This window comes from Mustela lutreola, chromosome 7 (assembly GCF_030435805.1).
Source record: "Mustela lutreola isolate mMusLut2 chromosome 7, mMusLut2.pri, whole genome shotgun sequence".
Classification (NCBI taxonomy): Eukaryota; Metazoa; Chordata; class Mammalia; order Carnivora; family Mustelidae; genus Mustela; species Mustela lutreola.
Genome location: NC_081296.1, coordinates 33659658 through 33682351, shown reverse-complemented (window position 1 = coordinate 33682351; position 22694 = coordinate 33659658). Strand labels below are relative to the sequence as shown.

Below are 22694 nucleotides of genomic sequence, written 5' to 3'. Positions count from 1 at the left end.
GATGCATAATGACTGAGCCACCCAGGCACTCCAAGAAGTTACAGGAATTTAAACATCTGTTGCCCGCACTCAGAGAGCTAGTTAACAGCTATATCCTTCCCATTTTGCATTTTATTTTTTAATAAAAAAATGAGAGTTACAGTGAAATAATTGACATTCTGAATTGTTTCTGGTTATTCTTATTATATTTCCTAATGTTCAGCTACCTTTGATTTGCTGTGGTAAGTCCTGCTTAGTCTGTGTGGATTCTAGTATGATGTTACATTGTTGGCTTATTTTTATTTTTATTTTTTTATTTTATTTTATTTTATTTTTAAGATTTTATTTATTTATTTTACAGAGAGGGATTACAAGTAGGCAGAGAAGCAGGCAGAGAGAAAGGGGGAAGCAGGCTCCCCGCTCAGCAGAGAGCCCGATGCGGGGCTCAATCCCAGGACCCCGAGATCATGACCCGAGCCAAAGGCAGAGGCCCAATCCACTGAGCCACCCAGGCGCCCCTGTTGGCTTATTTTTAATTTCACTTTTATATTTGTGTTTATTACTAAGATTATACTCATTTTGCTTTTCTTTTGAGGGTACATTTACTAGTTTTGTTGGTTAGAATCTTACTGAATTTTAAAACTATTTATTTGTTAGTATTGTGGGGGTTTGTCAGAATCAGCTGGGGAACTTCTCTCTCTGCCCTGCTGCAGAAGTTGAATGTCAGATTGGGAACTGACTTACTTCTGGGGATTAATTTTTTTTTAAAATATTTATTTATTTAATCATTTCAGAGATTGAACTTAGTGACTCATCAGTTGCATATAACACCCAGAGCTCATTACATCCAGTACCCTCCTTAATGCCCATCACCAATTACTCCATTCCCCCACCCACCTCCCCTCCAACAAACTTTAGTTTGTTTCCTATAGTTAAGAGTCTTTTATGGTTTGTCTCCATCTCTGATTTCCTCTTATTTTTTCTTCCCTTTGCTATGTTCATCTGTTTTGTTTCTTAAATTCCATGTATGAGTGAAATAATCCAGTATTTGTTCATCTCTGACTGACTTATTTTGCTTAGCATAATATCCTCATGTTCCATCGACATCTTTGCAAATGGCAAGATTTCATTCTTTTTGATGGTGGAGTAATAATTCCATTGCATATATATACACCACATCTTCTTTATCCATTCATCTCTTGATAGACATATGGGCTCTTTCCATAGTTTGGCTATTGTGGACGTTGCTGCTATAAACATTGGGGTGCATGTGCCCCTTCCAGTGACTATGTATCCTCTGAATAAATACCTAGTAGTGTGATTGCTGGATTGTAGGGTAGCTGTACTTTTAACTTTTTGAGGAACCTCCAGTATGTTTTCCAGAATGGCTGCACAGTTTGCATTCCCACCAATAGTGTAAAAGTGTTCCCCTTTCTCCGTATTTTCACCAACATCTGTTGTTTCCTGGGTTGTTAATTTTAGCCATTCTGACTGGTATGAGGTGGTTCTTATTATGCTTTTGATCTGTATTTCCCTGATACCAAATGATGTTAAGTGTTTTTTACATGCATCTATTGGCCATTTGTATGTCTTCTTTGGAGAAATGTCTGTTCACTTCTTCTACCCATTTCTTGATTGGATTATTTGTTCTTTGGGTATTGGTTTGATAAGTTACAGATTTTGGATACCAGCCTTTTATCTAATAACGTCATTTGCAAATATCTTCTCCCTTTCTGTAGGTTGCCTTTTAGTTTTGTCGACTGTTTACTTTGCTGTGCAAAAGCTTTTTATCCTGATGAAGTCTCAATAGTTAATTCTTGCATTTGTTTCCCTTGCCTTTGTACATGTGTCTAGCAAGAATTTGCTGAGGCTGAGGTCAAAAATGTTGCTGCCTATGTTCTCCTCTACAATTTTGATGGGTGCTTGTCTCACATTTAGGTCTTTCATTCATTTTGAGTTTATTTTTGTGTGTGGTTTAAGATAGTGGTCCAGTTTCATTCTTCTGCCTGTGGCTAATTTTCCCAACACCAGTTGTTGAAGAGACTGCCTTTTTCCATTGTTATCCTTTCCTGCTTTGTCAGAGATTAGTTGACTATAAAGTTAAGGGTCCAGTTCTTGGTTTTCTGTTCTATTCAGCTGATCTATGTGTGTGTGTTTGTGCCATACTGTTTTTATGATTATAGCTTTGTAATACAGCTTGAAGTCTGGATTTGTGATGCCACCAGCTTTGGTCTTCTGTTTCAACACTCCTTTGGCTATTTGGGGTCTTTTCAGGTTCCATATAAGGTTTAGGATTGTTTGTTCCAGGTCTGTGAAAAATGCTGATGATAGTATTTTGATAGGGATGGCATTAAATGTGTAGATTGCTTTCAGATAGCATGGGTGTTTTCATAATATTTTGTTCTTCCAATCCATGAGCATGGAATGTTTTTCCATTTCTTTGTGTCTTCCTCAGTTTCTTTTATGAATATTCTATAGTTTTCAGAGGACAGATTCTTTACCTCTGGTTAGGCTTATTCCTAGGGATCTTATGGTTTTTGGTGCAATTGTGGGATTGATTCCTTGATTTCTTCTTCTTCTCCTTCATTGTTAGTGCATAGAAAATCAACTGACTTCTGTACATTGGTTTTATATCTCTGCTGAATTCATGTATAAGTTCTGGCAATTTTTGGGTGGAGTCTTTTGTGTTTTCTACATAGAGTATCATGTCATCTGTGAAGAGTAAGAGTTTGACTTCATTGCTGATTTGGATGCCTTTTATTTCTTTCTGTTGTCTGATTGTTGTGGCTAGGACTTCCAGTACTGTGTTGAACAGAAGTGGTGAGAGTGAACATCCCTGTCATGTTCTTGACATTAGGGGGAAAAACTTTCAGTTTTCCCCCATTGAGAATGGTATTCTCTGTGGCCTTTTCATAGATGGCTTTTATGATACTGAGGTTTGTTCCCTCTATTCCTACACTGCAGAGAGTTTTTATCAAGAAATGATGATATATTTTTGTCAAATACTTTTTCTGCATCAGTCGAGAGGATCATTGTTCTTGTCCTTTTTTTGTTGATGTGGTATATCAAATTGATTTATTTGTGGATGTTGAACCTCCCTTGCAGCCCAGGAATAAATCCCACTTGGTTGTGGTGAATATCCTTTTGATGTATTGTTGAATCCTATTAGCTAGTATCTTGGTGAGAATTTCTGCATCCCTATTCATCAGGGATCTTGGTCCGTAATTCTCCTTTTTGGAGGGGTCTTTGGTTTTGAGATCAAGGTAATACTGGCCTCATAGAATGAGTTTAGAAGTTTTCCTTCCATTTCTGTTTTTTAATCAGCTTCAGAAGAATAGGTATTAATCTTTCTTAAATGATTGGTAGAATCCCCTGTGAGGCCACCTGGACTTGGACTCTTCCTTGTTGGGAGATTTTTGATTGCTGCTTGGGTTTCTTTCCTGGTTACAGGTGTGTTCAGGTTTTCTATTTCTTCCTGTTTCAGTTTTGGTAGTTTTCATGTTTAGGAGTGCATCCGTTTCTTCCAGATTGCCAAATTTGTCGGCATGTATTTGCCTGTGATATGCTCTTATAATTGTATGTTTTCGGTGTTGGTTGTGATCTCTCCTCTTTCATTTATGATTTTATTTATTTGGGTCTTTTCTCTTTTCTTATTGATAAGGCTCGCCAGGGGTTTATCTATCTTACTAATTCTTTCAAAAAACCAGCACTTAGTTTCGTTGATCTCTTCTACTGTTCTTGACTTATATTTCATTGATTTCTGCTCTGGTCTTATTATTTTTTTCCTCCTGCTGGATTTGTTTCATTTGCTGTTCTTTTTCCAGCTCCTTTAGGGTAAAGTTAGATTGTGTGTATAAGACTTATCTTGTTTCTTGAGAAAGACCTGTTTTGCTATATCCTTTCCTCTTACGACTGCCTTTGCCGCATCCCAGAATATGTGAACTATTGTGTTTTCATTTTCATTTGCTTCAATGTATTTTTTAATTGTTCTTTAGTTTCCTGGTTGTCCCATTTATTCTTTAGTAGGTTGCTCTTTAACCTCCGTGTATCTGTGTTCCTTCTAAATCTTACCTTGTGATTGAGTTCAAGTTTTAAAGCATGTAGTTTGAAAATATGCATGGTATAATCTCAGTCTTTTGGTTCTAGTTGAGACCCAATTTGTGATGCAGTATGTGATCTATTCTGGAGAATGTTCCATGTGCTCTTGAGAGGAATGTGTATTCTGTTGCTTTAGGATGAATTCCTCTGAATATTTCTGTTAAGTCCCTCTGGTCCAGTGTGTCATTCAAAGCCCTTGTTTCCTTGTTGTTCTACTTAGATGATCTTTCCTCTCTGTGAGTGGGGGAGTTAAAGTCCCTTACTTTTATTGTATTATTATTATCATGAAAGTGTTTCTCTAATTTTGTTATTAATTGGCTTATATCTTTGCCTGCTCCCAATGTAGGGGCATAAATATTTACAACTGTCAGATCTTCTTGTTGGATAGACCCTTTTATTATGACTCATTGTCCTTCCTCATCTCTTATTATAGTCTTTGGTTTAAAATCTAGTTTGTGTGGTATAAGGATGGCTACTCCAGCTTTCTTTTGATGTTCATTAGCATGATAAATTGATTCTCCAACTTCTCACTTTCCATTTGGATGTGTTTTTGGGTCTAAGATGAATCTCTTATAGACAGCATATTGATGGGTCTTTTTTTTTTTTTTTTTTAATCCATTCTGTTACCTTCTGTTTTTTGATTGGAGCAGTTAGTCTTTTTTTAATATTCAGAGTAATTATTGAAGGATATGAATTTAGTGCCTTTGTATTACCTATGAAGTCGCTGTTTCTGTATGTTGTTTTTGTTCCTTTCTGGCCTTTGTTACTTTTGGGTTCTCTCTTTGCTCAAGAATCCCCTTTAATATCTCTTGTGGAGCTGGTTTAGTGTTCACAAATTCCTTTAGTTTCTCTTTGTCCTAGTAACTCTTTATCTCTCTTTCTATTCTGAATGAGACCCCTGCTGGATAAAGTATTCTTGGCTGCATATTTTTCCCATTTAGCATGCATGTTGAATATATTATGTCAGTCCTTTCCAGCCTGCCAGGCCTCTGTCGACAGGTCTGCTCTCAGCTTTTTTAAAAAAAATTTATTTATTTGAGAGAGTGACAGTGAGAGAGCATGAGCGAGGAGAAGGTGAGAAGACAAGTAGATTTCCCATGGAGTTGGGAGCCCGATGCAGGACTCGATCCCAGGACTCTGGGATCATGACCTGAGCCGAAGGCAGTCACTTAACCCACTGAGCCACCCAGGCGCCCCTGCTCTCAGCTTTTTGTGTCTGCCTTTGTATGTTCAGGACCTCTTGTCCTCAGCTGCTTTCAGGATTTTCTCTTCATCTCTGAAATTTGCAAGCATCACTGTTAATATGTCAAGGTATTGACCTGTTTTTATTGATCTTGAACGGGTTTTCTGGGCATTCTGGACTTGAGTGCCCATTTCCTTCCCCAAATTAGGGAAGTACTTAGCTCTTTGTTCAAATGAATTTTTCTGCTCATCTCCCCTCCCCCTATCTTCTGGGACTGCCCCCATTATCTGGATATTATTTTGCTTTATGGTATTTGAGTTCTTGAAGTCATCCTTCATGATCCTGTAGTTCCCCCCCCCCACCTCAGGTTCCTTATTTTACATGATTTTTCTTATGAATCAGTGACTCACTCTTTTGCCTACTTTATCTTTGCTGTTTGAGCCTCCAATTGTGACTGCATCTGAGTAATAACATTTTAAATTTTGGCCTGAGTAGATTTTACTCTTCTATTTATACAGTAAGGGATTCTCTGTTGTCTTCTTTGATTTTTTTCAAGCCCATACCAGTATCTTTATAATCATTGTTTTAAATTCTAGTTCAGACATCTTATTTATATCTGTTATTGATAAAATCCCTGGCAGTGAGTATTACCTCCTGTTCTTTCTTTTGGTGTGAGTTTCTCCATCTTGTTGTTATGTTGAGGAAAAAATAGAAGAAAATGAGAGTATAGACAAAAATAACAAAGGAAAAAACAAAACAAACCAGAAGAAACAAAAACAAAGCAAAATAAGAAAAAAATCAAACAAGAAGTAAAACAAAACAAAACAATAAACTAGATCTTGGGTGTGTTTTGGTCTGTTTGTTAAAAGAAACTATATCCAATTTAAAAAAAAAGAAACTATATCCTACAATGGAATATCATGCAACCATCAAAAGAAATGAAATCTTGCCATTTGTAATGACGTGGGTGAAACTAGAGGGTATTATACTGAGTGAAATAAGTCAATCAGAGAAAGACAATTATCATATGATCTCTGATATGAGGAATTTGAGAGGCAGGACGGGGGGTTTGGAGGGTAGGGAAGAAAAAAAATGAAACAAGATGAGATCAGGAGGGAGACAAACCGTAAGAGACTCTTAATCTCACAAAACAAACTGAGGGTTGCTGGGGGTAGGGGGGGTAGGGAGAGGGTGGTTGGGTTATGCACATTGGGGAGGGTATGTGATAATGGTGACTGCTGTGAAATGTGTAAGCCTGATGATCCACAAACCTGTACCCCTGGGGCAAATAATACATTATATGTTAATTTAAAAAAAAGGGAAACTATATCCCAAAATAGCGAAGAAAGATAATTATATATATATAGAAAAATAAAATACAATGAAAGTAAACCAAAAATTTTATATATATATATATATATATATATATATATATATATAGTATATATATAAAAATTATTCATTCATCTGTTAAAGGGTAGTAGATAAAGAAGATAGGGTTGATATATACCATGGAATATTACTCAGCCACCGTTTGATTGACATGGATGGAACTGGAGGAGATTATGCTAAGTGAAATAAGTAGAGAAAGACAATTATCATATAGTTTCACTTATATGTGGAACATAAGGAATATCACAGAGGACATTAGGGGAAGAAAAACTCAAGGGGGGGAATCAGAGAGGGAGACGAACCATAAGAGACTTTGGACTCTGGGAAACAGTCTGAGAGTTTCAGAGGGGAGGGAATGAAGGGATGGGTTAATCATGTGATGGGTATTAAGGAGGGCACAGCACTGGGTATTATACGCAAATAATGATCATGAAACACTGCATCAAAAATTAATGATGTACTCTGTGGTGACTAACAATAAAAAAAATTGAGAAAGAATAAAAGAATTGAAAAAATAAAATAACTGAATGAAAATAAATTTGGAAGATGAAAGAACTGAAAAAAACCCCACCAATGCTATGTACTCTTTTCCCTAAGAACCGAAGTTTTGTAGTTCTCTATCATCTGTAGACATGGTGCTATTCAGTTTTTCCTGCTGGTCATTTGGTAGAAGGGCCTTTTGCACCGATACTCAGGTTCTCTTGTCCTGGTGAAATTGCGCCTCCCTTGCCAGGGTGCTGGGCTCTGTTTAAGTAGCTCTGATTGCGCTTTGTTTAAGTGGCTCTGATTGCACTGTGTGACCCTGTTTTGCTCCTTGAACGCTTTCAGCACTGATGGCTGGATGAAAATCATGGTGCCCGAATCTTTATCCCTAGAGCTGAAAGTTTGTACCTCTCATCTTCATTGAACCCTTACAGAAAAGCTGTCAATGACTCTGTCTCCCTGGTTTCTGTCCAGACTCTTTTCATTCAGCCTGTGACGGAGTGTTTTTATCTCAGGTATGTGCTGAAGTTTCCGGTCTCCACAAACTTTTATGGACTCCTGAGACTTGGTCCCATGCTGTTCCTCTTGGAAGTTTGTGGGATGTCTTGCTGAGCTTCTGCCTTTTGCCGAGACCCTGTCCAGAGAGTGGTTGTGTGACTCTGCAGCAGTTCATAGTTTACTGTTTACAGTTTACAGCAACACACAGCAGAAAGCTGGCATCTAGACTTGTTGTTTTCATTCTGCTTCCCCATTCCACTGCCTTGGAACTCTGTCACACTCAGCTACTCCCATTCTTCTTGTGGCCCCGGGGATCCTGAGACTATGCTGTCCCACCTGGGATTCCAATCTGCTTTGCCATCTGAGTGCCTTTAATCCAGGGATGTCCCCCATTGTAGCAGACTCCTCTAAAATTTCCAATTTTGCATCCTCCTGCTTTTAATACTTTGCAGTATCCTTCTTAAGCAGGCTCCTTCCTCTCTGCAGCTTTCTCAAATATATCATCCTGGATACCAAGTCTCCGCACCGCCTGCCTTCCAAAAAGTGGTTGCTTTTCTGTTTGTAGAATTGTAGCATTTCTTTTCTCAGATCTCCTCTTTTCACAGGTGTTCAGAATGATTTGATAACTATCTAGCTGAATTCCAGGGACCAGACAAACTTAGGGTCAGCTACTAAGTTACCAGCTACTAAGTTATCAGTTACCAGCTACTCCTCCACCATCTTAACTCCCCTCCCTGGGGATTTCTACCAGCTACTCCTCCACCATCTTAACTCCCCTCCCTGGGGATTTCTTTAGTGAGAGGAGAAAGGATATTTTGAGCATTTTCATGCCCACATAGGACTCCTCGCCTAAAAGGATAGACATAGAGGCATCTTTGGCTATTGTAAGTCTTAGAGAAAAGATGGTTTTATCAGTCATCTTGAAGTTTTCTTCTGACATGAAGCTTTCAATTTGACATCTTACTGTTTTTAAATCTCCATGTTGAGTGATTGGTAGATTTTATAAACCTCTTAACCAGAAAGTCTTTCCTTAAATAAGCCTTATTATTGTTCTTGAATTCTTCGTGTGAAACTGCTATGTAAGTAAAGCTGTGTGAAGTTTTGACTAAGTCGTTGTGATTGGTAACTATGCATGTTGTTTACCTCACATTGGTGTTTGGTCAGATAGGGAAAGGTCCCTGCTACATTACTGTATTTTGTATTTGCATTACCGTATTATTGATACAGTAGAAGCATCCTGACCTGTGAGATCTGGTTCTGGGGTGACAGGGTCATTGAAAACATTGGAGGAAGTGGGAATTGCCAGCTGAGCTATGTGAACAACAGGCATTTTGCAAGACATCAAAGTGTATACACATTCTCTGATGTTTGTGTGTGGGTTTGTTGCATTGAGCATTGGTGTGTTTATGTCAATGACCACCCACTAGTATATCATCTACAATTTTAGATCAGGGATTGGCTGTTTTTGCAAATAGATTTGTATTGGAATGCCGCCTTGCTTACTAATTGTCTGTGGCTGCTTTCCTGTGACAGTGGAACGCTTGGATACTTGTGACAGAGATCACATTGTCCACAAAGCCTAAAAAAATATTTACCATCTGAACTTTAACAAAAAAGTTTGTTGATCTTTAGTTTAGATTATTTAAAATAGAATTTCTTTTTTCTTACTTTACAATTTTTAGCAGTTTTTTTAGTAATTCACATTTATTACATTTTTGCAGAGTTTTTAGCTTAGTTATCAGAGTTGAAAGAATGCAACCACACTTCTGTAATTTGTTTTATCTCTTTATGTAATATTTAACTAGATAATGCTAACAAATGTTATTGGAAATAAATGCTGTCATGCAGTTAACTTGTGGTGAGCATAACAGGAACAGTGTGTGGGGCAGACCTGGGAGACAGTGATCAAGGAGCTGTAACTTTTTGTGGTGGGCCAAGTTAAGGTATTTTTTGGAGGCAGTGGGGTTTTTGTTCTGTTTTCACTACTAGCTTGAACTGAACCCACTCGTTGAGCCCAAACTAGTAAGAGTCAGGAGTTTTTTTTTTTTTTTTTTAAAGATTTTATTTATTTATTTGACAGACAGAGATCACAAGTAGGCAGAGAGGCAGGCAGAGAGAGAGAGAGAGAGAGAGGGAAGAGGGAAGCAGGCTTCCTGCGGAGCAGGGAGCCCGATGCAGGGCTCGATCCCAGGACCCTGAGATCATGACCCGAGCCGAAGGCAGCAGCCCAAACCACTGAGCCACCCAGGCGCCCCAGGGTCAGGAGTTTGTTATTCTTTTAACTAAAACAAAAAGAAAACCCAGCTATCCTTTTCTTAATTGCTTCTGTATCAACCTGAAGTATCAACTAGATTTCATTTGGTCAGAAGTCACCTGTGTAGTGTTAACAAAATATATTAGTGGTCTAGGTTTGTTATGGGTTATATTGAGTATTTTCAGCCATTTAAAAGTTGCATTAAGATATACAGTTACTTTTACTGAAATGTATTTGTGTTTTTTTTAGGTCAAGTGTGGTCTTGGGGAGATGGTGACTATGGGAAATTGGGCAGAGGTGGTAGTGATGGCTGCAAAACACCGAAGCTTATTGAAAAGCTTCAGGATTTGGATGTCGTGAAGGTTCGATGTGGAAGTCAATTTTCTATAGCTCTGACGAAAGATGGCCAAGTTTATTCATGGGGAAAAGGTGACAACCAGAGACTTGGGCATGGAACAGAAGAACATGTTCGTTATCCCAAACTCTTGGAAGGCTTGCAAGGTGAGTGCAAAATGTAAACTTTTAAAACTCTTTGAAGCTTTTTCTTTAGTAATCTTTTAAAGTTTGCAGGTTTTTCTTTTTTTTTTTTTTTAACCTAATATTTCATGAATGACTTACATTAGAAGACTTTGACCCACATTTTCGTAGGTATGGATAATAATGGAAAGTAGTTTATCTCTATTAAAAAATGGTGTAGGGCACCTCAGTGGCTCAGTCCGTTAAGTGTCTGCCTTTGGCTCAGGTCATGATCCCAGAGTCCTGCGATTAAGTCTCACATCGGGCTCCCTGCTTTGCAGGAAGCCTGCTTCTCCCTCTGCCTCTACCTCTCTCTCTCTGTCTCTCCTGAATAAAATATATTTTAAAAAATGGTGTAGAATTATTCTCATCAGATTTCATTTGAAACTCATTCACTTATACTAATATTGGTAAGTCCTTTTTGTGGAAGGCATCTTTTCATCATTAAGTAAGCTACCCTTAGTGAAGTTAACTTCTATTGGTGAGGTTACCAGTAGTTATACTGGTAGTTATACTTGAGATATGGCTAAGATGATAGATACTCATGGTGCTGTGGGAGCATAGTAGGAGATAAGATTGGTGTGTGGAGTGGTCTCATTTGAACTTATGATGGGTAAATCCTGCTTGTTTGGTTTCAAGGACAGCCAAGATGCATTCTAGATAGAATGGGAGCCAGGGCATGTAGGTGTACTTTGAAGATGCCTTCTTAAGTATGGGACAGGTTGGTGATAGGTGTATCAAGTAGCCTGTAGTGCTAAAGGGGGTGGCCAGACTATTTTTTAAAGGAGTAAATGGTAAATATTTTAGGTTTGAGTATCATACATTGTACGTCTCAACTACTGTCTGGTGTTGTAGCCCAAAAGGATCCATAGATAATATATAAATTTAAACACATTGGGCCTGGCTGTGTTGTAGTACAACTTCATTCATGAAAACAGCCCTTGGCCTTATTTACATGAGGGATGGAGTTTGTTGAATCCCTGAACTAGATTCTACTTTGTTTATGTTTTTGCTTTTTTGTCAAGGGAGTTTGGAATTGAGGCTTTTACATGGGACTTGCTTGTTTCTTTTACCATCATCATTATTTTAAAACATATTAATACCTTGAGGTACCTGGGTTAGTTAAGTGTCTGACTCTTGGTTTTGGTTCAGGTCATGATCTCAGGGTCATGAGATTGGAGCCCCCCCATTGGGCTCTGTGCTTGACAAGGAGTTTGCTTGAGATTCCCTCTCTTCCTCTCTCTGCCTCTCCCTGCTTGCACATGCATGTGCTTTCTCCCTCTCTCTAAAAAAAAAAAATCGTAAAATCTTTAAAACATATTAATACCAAGAAGATATTATAGTATTTGTTATTTTCTAAGTTTCTGAGATAAGATGTAGGGTAATACAGTTGGTTGTATGTTATGGAGCTGTGTTTGAATTTTGTTAGCCTTCTTGTTTATAAATTTTTTTCACTTAGTAAAGGAAATCTACTTCCTCAGCTACACTTATTAGATACAGAGATGAAATATGTTAATATGAAAGCATTTAAATGATTGATGGTACAGTCATTTTGGTCATCACTTATGTCAGCGTATGATAAGTTCAAGATAAAATTGTTCTCCTTACTCTGGTAGAATTTTGTAGCTGAATTACTTTTGATGTTGACATTTTTGAAAACATCCCTTGTGTTGGTAATGTTAGATTTACTTTTAAGCAAAAATACAATGCTTTAATACTATTTAAATAGGAAAAAATATACTTGTATCATTTTACTGCGGAGAAAAAGATTTTGTTTTAGAAAGCTTTGTTAGTGAAGATAGCCCACAACCTGGGCTATAAAGCACATGCTAACATATTTAAAAGAAGAGAGATCAAACAATGTCTGGTTTCAGACTATAAGGGAATTAAACTAAAAATTGTATCAGAAAGATAGTTGGAAAATCCCCAAATATGTAGAGATTAAAAAACAAACTTCCAAATAACACATGGTCAAACCAAAATCTTAAGAGAAATTTTAAAATATTTTGAACTAAATGAAAATGAGAACAACTTACCAAAATTTGTGGGATGCAGTGAAAGTAGTGCTTAGAAGGAAATTTATAACATTGAAAGCATATGTTAGAAAAGAAGAAAAATCTAAAGTAAGTAATCTTTGTGTACAGGAAAGAAAACCATAAATAAAATGTAAAGCCTGGCTGGCTCAGTTGGTTAAGCATTTGAATCTTGATATGGGCTTAGGTCATGATCTCAGGGTTGTGAGATTGAGCCCCCATTGGGCTCTGCACTGGGCATGGAGCCTGCTTAAGATTCTCTCTCTTCCTCTCTCTCTGCATCCCTCCTGTCTCAAAACAACAACAACAATGAAAACAAACCACCAAAATGTAAAAGCAACCTATAGAATATAGAATGGGAGAAAATATTTATAAATCATATATCTGATAAGGGATTAACATCCAAAATATAAAAAGGACTCTTAAAATTCAGTGGCAAAACAAAAACCTACCCCATAGCCAATTTTATTAAAAATTAGGAAGAGGACGGGACGCCTGGGTGGCTCAGTGGGTTAGGCCGCTGCCTTCGGCTCAGGTCATGATCTCGGGGTCCTGGGATCGAGTCCCGCATCGGGCTCTCTGCTCGGCAGGGAACCTGCTTCCCTCTCTCTCTCTGCCTGCCTCTCTGTCTGCTTGTGATTTCTGTCAAATAAATAAATGAAATCTTAAAAAAAAAAAAAAATTAGGAAGAGGATCTGAGTAGACATTTTTCCAAAGATGAGTTCTAGATGGCTAGCAGGTACATGAAAAAGGTGCTCAACATCATTAATCTTCAGAGAAATGCACATCAAAACTACAGGTGAGAGAACACTTCAAACCTGTTTGAATGGCTATTATCAAAAAGACAAGAAAGTGTTGGTGAAGATGTGGAGTAAAAGAAACTGTTGTGCAATGTTGATGGGAATGTGAATTGGTATAGCAACTGTAGAAAACAGTAAGAGGCTTTACAAAAAATTAAAAAGAGAACTACCAGATGATTCTGTAATTCCACTCCTGGGTGTTTATCTGAAGGATGTAAATATGTGAACTCAGAAAGGTATTGGCATCCTCATGTTTGTTGCAGCATTATTCACAGTAACCAAGATATGGAAGGAAACAACCTAAGTGTCCCATTGATAGATGAGTAGATAAAGGAAATGTAGTATACATACGATGGAATATTATTCAGCCATAGAAAAGAAGGTAATGCTTTTGTGTTAACATGGATGGACCTTGAGGGCATTATGCTAAATGAATAGGTCAGATAGAGACAGATAAACACTGTATAATTCTACTTGTATGTGAAATTAAAAAAAAAACCCAAATTCCCCCCAAACCCCCACCAAACTCTTAGATGTTGGGAATAGATTGGTGGTTGCCAGAGTTGGGGATTGCAGGGGGTGGGTAAAGTGGGTGAAGGTGGTCAGAAAGTACAAATTCCCAGTTGTGAAATAAGTCCTGCAGATACAATATATAGCATGGTGACTGTAGCTATTAACACCTTACTGTATATTTGAAAGTTGCCAAGAGAACAGATCTTAAAAGCTCTCATCACCGGAAAAAAAATTTGTGATCATGTATGGTTATAGATGTTTAAAAAAAAATCAATAGTCTAAGTTTCCGCCTTAGGTAACTAGATGTCGGAGAGCAAATTGAATCCAAAATAAGAAGAAGTAAAGAAATAATGAGAATTAGAGAAGAAATCAGTGAAATTGAAAACAGAAAATCAATAGAGAAGTTCAAGGAAACCAAAAGCTGGTTCTTTGAAAAGATTAATATACTTTTAAAAGTATACTTTAGGCTAAGAAAAATATAAAATATAAAAGTATACTTTATATAATATATATTATATAATATATTATATAAAAATATATTTTATATAAAATATAAATATAAAAGTATACTTTAGGCTAAGAAAAAAGGAAAACATGGCACAAATTACTAATATCAGAAATGAAAGAGAAAACATTACTACAGATCCTGTTAACATTGTAGAGGTGATAAAGGAATACTAAGAACAACTCTATGCCCGCAAATTTGGTAACTTTGATGAAATGAACCATTTTTAAAAGACACAATTTGCCAAAATTCATATAAGAAGAAATAGACAAATTGAATAGGCTTACATCTCTTAAAGAAATTAAGTCAATAATTAATAACTTTCCAAAACAGAAAGCACGAGGCCCAGATGGGTTTATTGTTGAATTCTATCAAAAATTTCAGGAAGAAATTATACCAGTTCTCTCTAATATCTTTCAGAGAAAGAAGCAAAGGAATACTTCTTAATTCATTCTGCGAGGCCAGCATTACCCTAATACCAAAGCCAGACAAAAATATTACTAGAAAAGAAAATTACAGACCAACATCTCTCATGAATATAGATGCAAAAATCTTCAACAAAATATTAGCAAATTAAATTCAACAATGTATAGAAAGAATTAAACATCACGACCAAATTGAATTTATTTTACATATGCAATGCTGGCTAGTTCGACATTCAAAAACTAATTAATGTAATCCATGGAATTGAGAGAGTAAGAAGAAAAATCACATGAGCATATTAATAGCTGCCTAAAAGCATTCGGTAAAGTCCAGTACCTGTTCATGATAAAAACTTTCAGCAGACTAGGAATGGAGAGAACTTCATGAACTTGATAAAGAATATCTATAAAAATCCTACAGCTAATGTCATACTTAGTGGTGAGAAACTTGAAGCTTTCCTACTAAGATAAAGTACAAGGGGAAGATGTCTCATCTCACTGTTTCTTTTCAAAATCATACTGGAAGTTCTAGCTAATGCAAGAAAACAGCGAAAGGATATTAAAGGTATACAGATAGAGAAGGAAGAAACAAAACTATCTTTGTTCACAGATGACATGAATGTTTATGTAGAAAATCTGAAAGGATCAACAAAAAAACCTGGAAGTAATAAATGATTATAGCAGACTTGCAGGATACAAAGCTAATTAATGTACCAAAGTCACTTGGTTTATACCTTAGTTCCTATATATACCAGCAACTAAGAAGTGGATTTTGAAATAAAAACAAAATACCATTTACATTAGTATTAAAAAAGTGAGATACATAGGTTTAATTCTAACAAAGTAAGTATAAGACCTTTATGAGGAAAATTACAAAACTGATGAATGAGATCGAAGGAGAACTAATAAATTGAGAGATATTCTATGTTCATGAGTAGGAAGACTGAACACTAACTTCTTTCTATCTTGATCTATACATTTAATGCAAGACAAACTGATTCTAAATTTTATGTGGAAAGACAAAAGACCTAGAATAGCTAACTAACACAGTATTGAAGGAGAAGGTCAGGTTGAGGACTGACACTACCCAACTTCAAGACTTAATATAAAGCTGTAGTGGGGAGCCTGGGTGGCTCAGTGGGTTAAAGCCTCTGCCTTCGGCTCGGGTCATGATCTCAGGGTCCTGGGATCAAGCCCCACATTGGGCTTTCTGCTCAGCAGGAGCCTTCTTCCCCCTTTCTCTCTGCCTGCCTCTCTGCCTACTTGTGATCTCTCTCTCTGTCAAATAAATAAATAAAATTTAAAAAAATATATAAAGCTGTAGTAATCAAGAAAGCATGGCATTGGGTCACCTGGTTACCTCAGTGGTCATGCCTTCAGCTCCGGTCATGGTCCCAGGATCCTGGGATCGAGCCCTGCATCGAACTCTCTGCTCAGTGGGGAGCCTGCTTCCCCCTCTCTCTCTGCCTGCCTCTCTGCCTACTTGTGATGTTTATTTGTCAAATAAATAAAATCTTTATATTAAAAAAAAGGCGTGGCATTGACTAAAGTATAGACAAATAGATCATTGGAACAAAATAGCTGAGAAATAGACCTGCATAAGTATAGTTAATTGATCTTTGAGAAGGGAGCCAAAGCAATACAATGAAGCAAAGGTAGCTTTTTCAACAAATGGTTTTGGAACAAGTAGACATTCACATGCCAAAAACAAAAAAAACCCCAAAATGCAAAAAACCCAAAAAGAAACTGAATAATTGATCATGGGTGAGGCTATGCATGTGTTGGGGTGGGAAGAATATGGGAAATCTCTGTGCCTTTTTCTTAGTTTTGCTGTGAACCTAAAAGTATTCTAAAAATAGAAAGTTTCAGTGAGGCAAAAAGAATATACTTTGCGTGATTATACCTTGGGACAAGAGAATATGATTTAATGATTAATTAAAGTACAGTTGTCTCTTTCTGAATGAAAATCTGAATAAGGAGAAAAAAGTATGAAAAGATCCTTTTCATATTTTAGTATTATTTAATATTCAGGCTGTAGGTCTTAATAAATTGTAGTTAGTAGAATGTATTGGGTTTTAATAACATACATGAAGCAGATGAATTATACAAAATATTAAAGCAATGAAGTATCCTTTAGAAGCTGACATTAAATACCTCCTTACCTGGATGACCTACAGCAGAAGTCAGGTGTGAAGCTGTATTGCATCATTGTTTCCTCCTAGGGAAGAAGGTAATTGATGTGGCTGCAGGCTCCACCCACTGCCTGGCTCTGACGGAAGACAGTGAGGTCCATAGCTGGGGGAGCAACGACCAGTGCCAGCACTTTGACACTTTGCGTGTGACCAAGCCAGAACCTGCCGCACTGCCAGGACTGGATACCAAACACATAGTTGGAATTGCCTGTGGACCTGCTCAGGTACTGAGTAGATAGTGTCGTTAGGTATTTTGTGGAATTTTGTCTTCCTGTCCTTCATTGCTAGTATGTAGAAATAGCATTGACTTGTGTGTGTTATCCTTATATCCTGTAGTTGCAGTCAGTATGATGTTGAAGAGTGGTGAGAGGGAATGCATTTAGTCTTTCACCATTTGCTAGGATGTTAGCTGTAGGATTTTTTTTTTTTTTTGGTAGGTGCTTTATCAGATTAAGAAAGTTTCCTTTAACTCCTACTTCTATTTTTTTTTAACTTTATTTTTTCAGGGGCGCCTGGGTGGCTCAGTGCATTAAAGCCTCTGCCTTTGGCTCAGGTCATGATCCCAGAGTCCTGGGATCAAGCCCATCAGTCTCTCTGCTCAGCAGGGAGCCTGCCTGCTTCCCCCTCTCTTTCTGCCTGCTGCTCTGCCTACTTGTGATCTCTGTCAAATAAATAAATAAAATCTTTAAAAAACAAAACCAAAACTTTATTTTTTCAGTGTTTCAAGATATATGGTTTATGCATCACACCCAGTGCTCCATGCAATTCGTGGCCTCCTTAATACCCACCACCAGGCTCACCTAACCCCCCACTTACCTCCTTCTTTGAAAGTTTTTTCTAAAACTGAATAGATGCTTAATTTTGTCAATGCTTTTTTCTTCTCAAAGGATATGATCTTGTAGTTTTCCTTCTTTAGTCTGTTTATATGGTAGAATATGTTAATTGCTTTTCAAATATTGATCAGACCTTGCATTACTGAGATAACCCCACTTGGTTATTTCTTATATATTGTTTTATTTGATTTACTAATTACATTTTTGAGGATTTTTCTGCTGATGGTCATCAGAGGTAATTGGTTTGTGGATTTTTTGTGTGTGTGTGGTTTTATACTGTATGTCTGTCTTTTATCTGGGTAAAATTGGCCTTATAAAAAATATTGACAGGTGTTCCTTTCTCTTATTTTCTAGAAGGGATTGTGTAGAATTAGTGTTATTTCTTCTTTAAATGTTTTTTTGCGAATCCATCTGAGCCAAGAGATTTCTTTCTCAAGAGATTTTTAAGTAAAAATTGTTTCCTTAAGAGAGAGCTAATATTTAGAATTTTTTTTTTCTTGAATGGGTTTTCTTGGTTTGTGGCACTCAAAGAGTTGTTCCATTTCATCTAAGTTGTTTGATTTTTGTGTATGAAGTTTTCCTTAGTATTCATCTACTAATCTTTTGAAGTCTTTGGGGTCTGCAGTAACATTGTATTGGTATTTTTCTTCTTATTTTTCTTTGCCAGTTTTACCTAGAGGTTTATCCATTTTATTGATCTTTTTAAAGAACTAGATTTTAGTTTCATTAATTTTCCCTTGGTTTTTTGCTTTTTGTTTCATTGGTTAATTCTCTTGTCTTTGTTATTTTTTTTCTCTTTTCAGCTTGCTTTGGGTTCATTTTATTTTATTTTTTTGTTGTTGTTTCTTCAGCTTAGGTTAATTTTAGAACCTTCTTCTTTTGTAATATTTAAGCAGCTGCTGCTATAAATTCCCTTCTAAGCTTTAATTGCACCCACACATTTTGATGTATTTTCTTTTTCTTTTTTTTTTTTTTTAAAGATTTTATTTATTTATTTGACAGACAGAGATCACAAGCAGGCAGAGAGGCAGGCAGAGAGAGAGGGGAGGAAGCAGGCTCCCCGCGGAGCAGAGAGCCCGATGCGGGGCTCGATCCCAGGACCCTGGGATCATGACCTGAGCCGAAGGCAGAGGCTTTAACCCACTGAGCCACCCAGGCGCCCCTTATTTTGATGTATTTTCATTTTTGTTCAGTTCAAAAATTCTCTAATTTCTCTTGAAAATTGCTCTATGATCTATGGATTATTGTGTCATTTAATTTCAAAGTATTTTGAGATTGTTCTGTTACTATTCTGTTACTGATTTCTAGTTTAATTTTCTGGTGGTTAGAGAATAGACTATGTGATTTCAGTTCTTCTAGATTTGTTCAGATTTGTTTTATGTCTCAGGATATGTTCCCTTATAAGTTAATGTTCAGGTGGTGTGTGTGTTTAAAAAGAATTGTGTATTTTATTGTTGATGTGTTTTGCTGTTGTCGGGTGAAGTGTTCTATAATGTCAATTAAATTCTGTTCATGGATGGTATTCTATTCTACATCCTTGCTGATTTTCTGTCTCTTTCTAGGAGGCTAGTGTTTGTATTTTCAAGTATAATTATGTATTTCTCCATGTCTTTTTTCAGTTCTGTCAGTTTTTTTTAAATATCAGTGCTTTTGGTCATGAAAAAATTATGGTTGCACTGTGCAGTGGCGTTAAGTATATTCATGAAATTGTATAACTGTCACTGCTATCCATCTCCAGAATTTTTCATCATCCTAAATAGAAACTCTGTACCCATTAAACAATTACTCTTCATTTCTCCTGCCTCCTGGTCCCTCGTAGCCTCAAAATTATTTTCTGTTTCTGTGAATTTGCCTATTCAAGATACCTCTTATAGGGGTGCCTGGGTGGCTCAGTAGGTTAAAGCCTCTGCCTGGTCCCTGGGATCGAGCCCCGCATCAGGCTCTCTGCTCAGCGGGGAGTCTGCTTCCTTCTCTCCTGATAAATAAGATAAATAAAGTCTTAAAAAAAAAAGATACCTCTTATAAATGGAATCATATAATATTTGACCTTTGGTGTCTAACTTGTTTCATTTCATATTTTCAAGGTTGATCCATGTTATAGCATGTTTCAGGATTTTATTCTTTGTAAAGGATTAATAATATTCCATTGTATTTATAGCCTACATTTTGTTCATTTATTCCTCCTTCAGTGGACTCATGAGTTGTATCTTTTGGCTGTTGTGAATAATGATAGTGAATCTCACCTGTGAGACAGTCTAAGAGCTGAATGTGTAGATTCATTTTAGTTTCTTATGATTCTAACATAGAGTTTTGCTTGGTCATCGTGTTCTGAGTGGTCCATTGGCCTCCGTGTCCCATTTGTGGTAGACATCTGCTCAATGACTTTTGAGCAGCTGGACCTCCTATTGCGTCAAGTGAGTGAAGGGATGGATGGCACTGCTGACTGGCCTCCACCTCAAGAGAAAGAGTGCATGGCTGTGGCAACGCTGAATCTTCTACGACTTCAGGTATTAATGATTTCCTTTCCTCTGCCTCCCTTTGTAAGTGTCTTAGGTATTTGTAATAATGTTTCTGTATATTTATGGGAATGGGTTTTATCCTGTTAAGTGAACTGCTAATGAAAATTTTAAATTATTTGTATTTAGATTACTTAGATTAGGTTATTTAGATTATGATGGAGTATAATTTAAATGAGGTTTAAAACATCAGTCTAGTTATCTTAAATTTATTCTGGAAGTCAGTCTTTGCATGCAGGTAAGTGTCTATGTATGGATTGTATTATTTCTGCAGTAATCAGCTTGCATTCATAGTGGAGTCAGTCTTGAATTTACTGTTCTTCTGTGTGGAGGAACAACTGGGTGAGGCAGTAGATAATTGAGAGACCAGTTGAATGTGCTAGCCAATTTCTGGAGTGTCAAAGTTCAACACAGTCAGCTTGGGCTCCCTCCAGTAGGACCTCTACTTTGTTACAGGGAAGGTTGAGGTTAAAAGTCAAAATAAGAAAAGCAACAAAAATTTTCCTTCCTTCCTCTTTCCTTTCTTCCTTCTATAAAACTATAGCTGAAATCTTTGGTCATCCCATTTTTCTTGGTAATAAAATCTATGACTTAATGTCAAGAGACTGTTTTTTTTTTTTTTTAACAAAGTAATTTTTCCCTTTCTAATACAAGGATTTCTATGTAACCAATCGTGTCCCCCTCTGCTCTCTCCTCATTTTTGCCTTGTTTCTAAAAAGCACATAGATGAATATTATGTTTAGTTACATTAATCAAATCAACAGAAGTTTGGAGAGTACTTCTCTTTCCCAAAAGTCTTTTGTAGGAGCTCATTTATTAGGCCCATTGTGGTCCCCTTCATGAATCGACCCAGTTGTTTGTTGCTTCCTGTTGTTTGTAGCATTCTTGCTGTCTGGTCAGTACTATGGAGAAAGATCTTGTACATGTTGCAGGCTTGATTTTTTTTTTTGGCCCATATTTGCCTTGTGCCTTATGTTTTTCTGTTGCTTTGTTACATTTTTCTAGGTCCTTATGCTTTAGTTGTATCATTTTAAAATTTAAATATTCACTTAACAAAGCTTGAGTCTTGGGGCACCTGGGTGGCTCAGTGGGTTAAGCCGCTGCCTTCGTCTCAGGTCATGATCTCGCGTCCGGGGATCGAGTCCCGCATCGGGCTCTCTGCTTGGCAGGGAGCCTGCTTCCTCCTTTCTCTCTCTCTGCCTGCCTCTCTGACTACTTGTGATCTCTCTCTGTCAAATAAATAAATAAAAAATCTTTAAAAAAAAAAAAAAAAAAAAAAAAAAAGCTTGAGTCTTAAAAAGCATCTAGTTTGAGAACTCTTTATTCACTACGTTAATTAATATTTTTAGAGTTATTTTGATTGCTCGTGTATTTGAATTTAGATTTTCTGATTAGTTTTGTGTAAGGTTATTCTTCATTTTCTTATTTCTTGATAAAGTTTCCAAAACAGTTTTTTCTTTTCAAATACCTTTCATTGTTCCTAAGCTTTTCAGTTTGATTTCTGGACATTAATCAAGTTACAAAAAAATAAAATATTTCTTAATTCCACAAAGTGCTAAGTTAACCAGTACTTCTCCTCCTGAAAAACATAGGGGTTATAGGATGCATTAAACCTATGCTCCCCTTTCCACCTTCTGTATTTAAGTTGTCAGGTGGTTTACTGTTACACTGGATCTAAAACACACTGATTTGTGATGTGTATGTGTCCCTAAAAGAAAAATGCTCCCAGTTGTGATACGCAAGATATATTTCTTCTGATTTAAGACATGAAAAGAAATTGTCCTCCAATTAATTATCATCATAATCATTTTTTAAGAGACCATACTTACATAGTCTTTTTATTTATTTATTTTAACCAATTTGTTTTGTCATTGTGGCTTACATCTTCTTCCACCTGGGTACCTCCTGCAGTAAGTTTCTTCATCAAGGTCTGTGGGTTATAAAATCTGAAAACTCTGCTTGAATACTCTTAAGATAATTTAATAGGGCTTAGCTTTCTAGGTTACCTGTTATTTTATTAACAGTTTGAAGGTGTGCTTTCTTCTGATTTTTATTGTTGCTGATGAGAACTGTTACATTGGCTTAATTGTTTCTTTGTAACTAATTTGCCTTTCTTTTTGGTAGCCTTTTAGATGTTTTTTTGTTTTATAATTTTAACATACTCTGTCTAGATGAGGATTTATTTTCGTATGTATAACTTGAGGTTATGATTCTCATTTAATCTGAGATGACATATTTTTGTTAAGTTTTTAAAAAACATTCCCTGTTTATCATTGAAATTGCTCTCTTTTTTATCTACTTTTCCCTTGGAGATCTCCTTCCTCATGTGTTTTGAACTTTTCTCATCTTCCCAAGTACTGTTTCTTTATAATGTTCACTTTCTGTTTTTCCATTCTGCCTTCTGTTTTTTCTCCAGTGCTCTCTCATTTAGTCCCCAAATCCTTTAGCTGATTGTTCCATATTTTTGAGTTGTCCAT

At 36.6% G+C, this 22694-nt stretch overlaps 1 protein-coding gene across 9 annotated transcripts in view; it reads left to right on the top strand.

The window, feature by feature from the left end:
• Nucleotides 1-22694, top strand: part of HERC2 (HECT and RLD domain containing E3 ubiquitin protein ligase 2) — a 239890-nt gene that overhangs the window by 70714 nt on the left and 146482 nt on the right. For all 9 annotated transcript variants that reach the window (XM_059180258.1, XM_059180255.1, XM_059180256.1 and 6 more), the window contains exons 15-17: nt 10137-10388; nt 16899-17092; nt 20008-20208. In XM_059180258.1, the coding sequence (XP_059036241.1) occupies nt 10137-10388; nt 16899-17092; nt 20008-20208 (647 nt within the window). The remainder of the gene's footprint in view (nt 1-10136; nt 10389-16898; nt 17093-20007; nt 20209-22694) is intronic.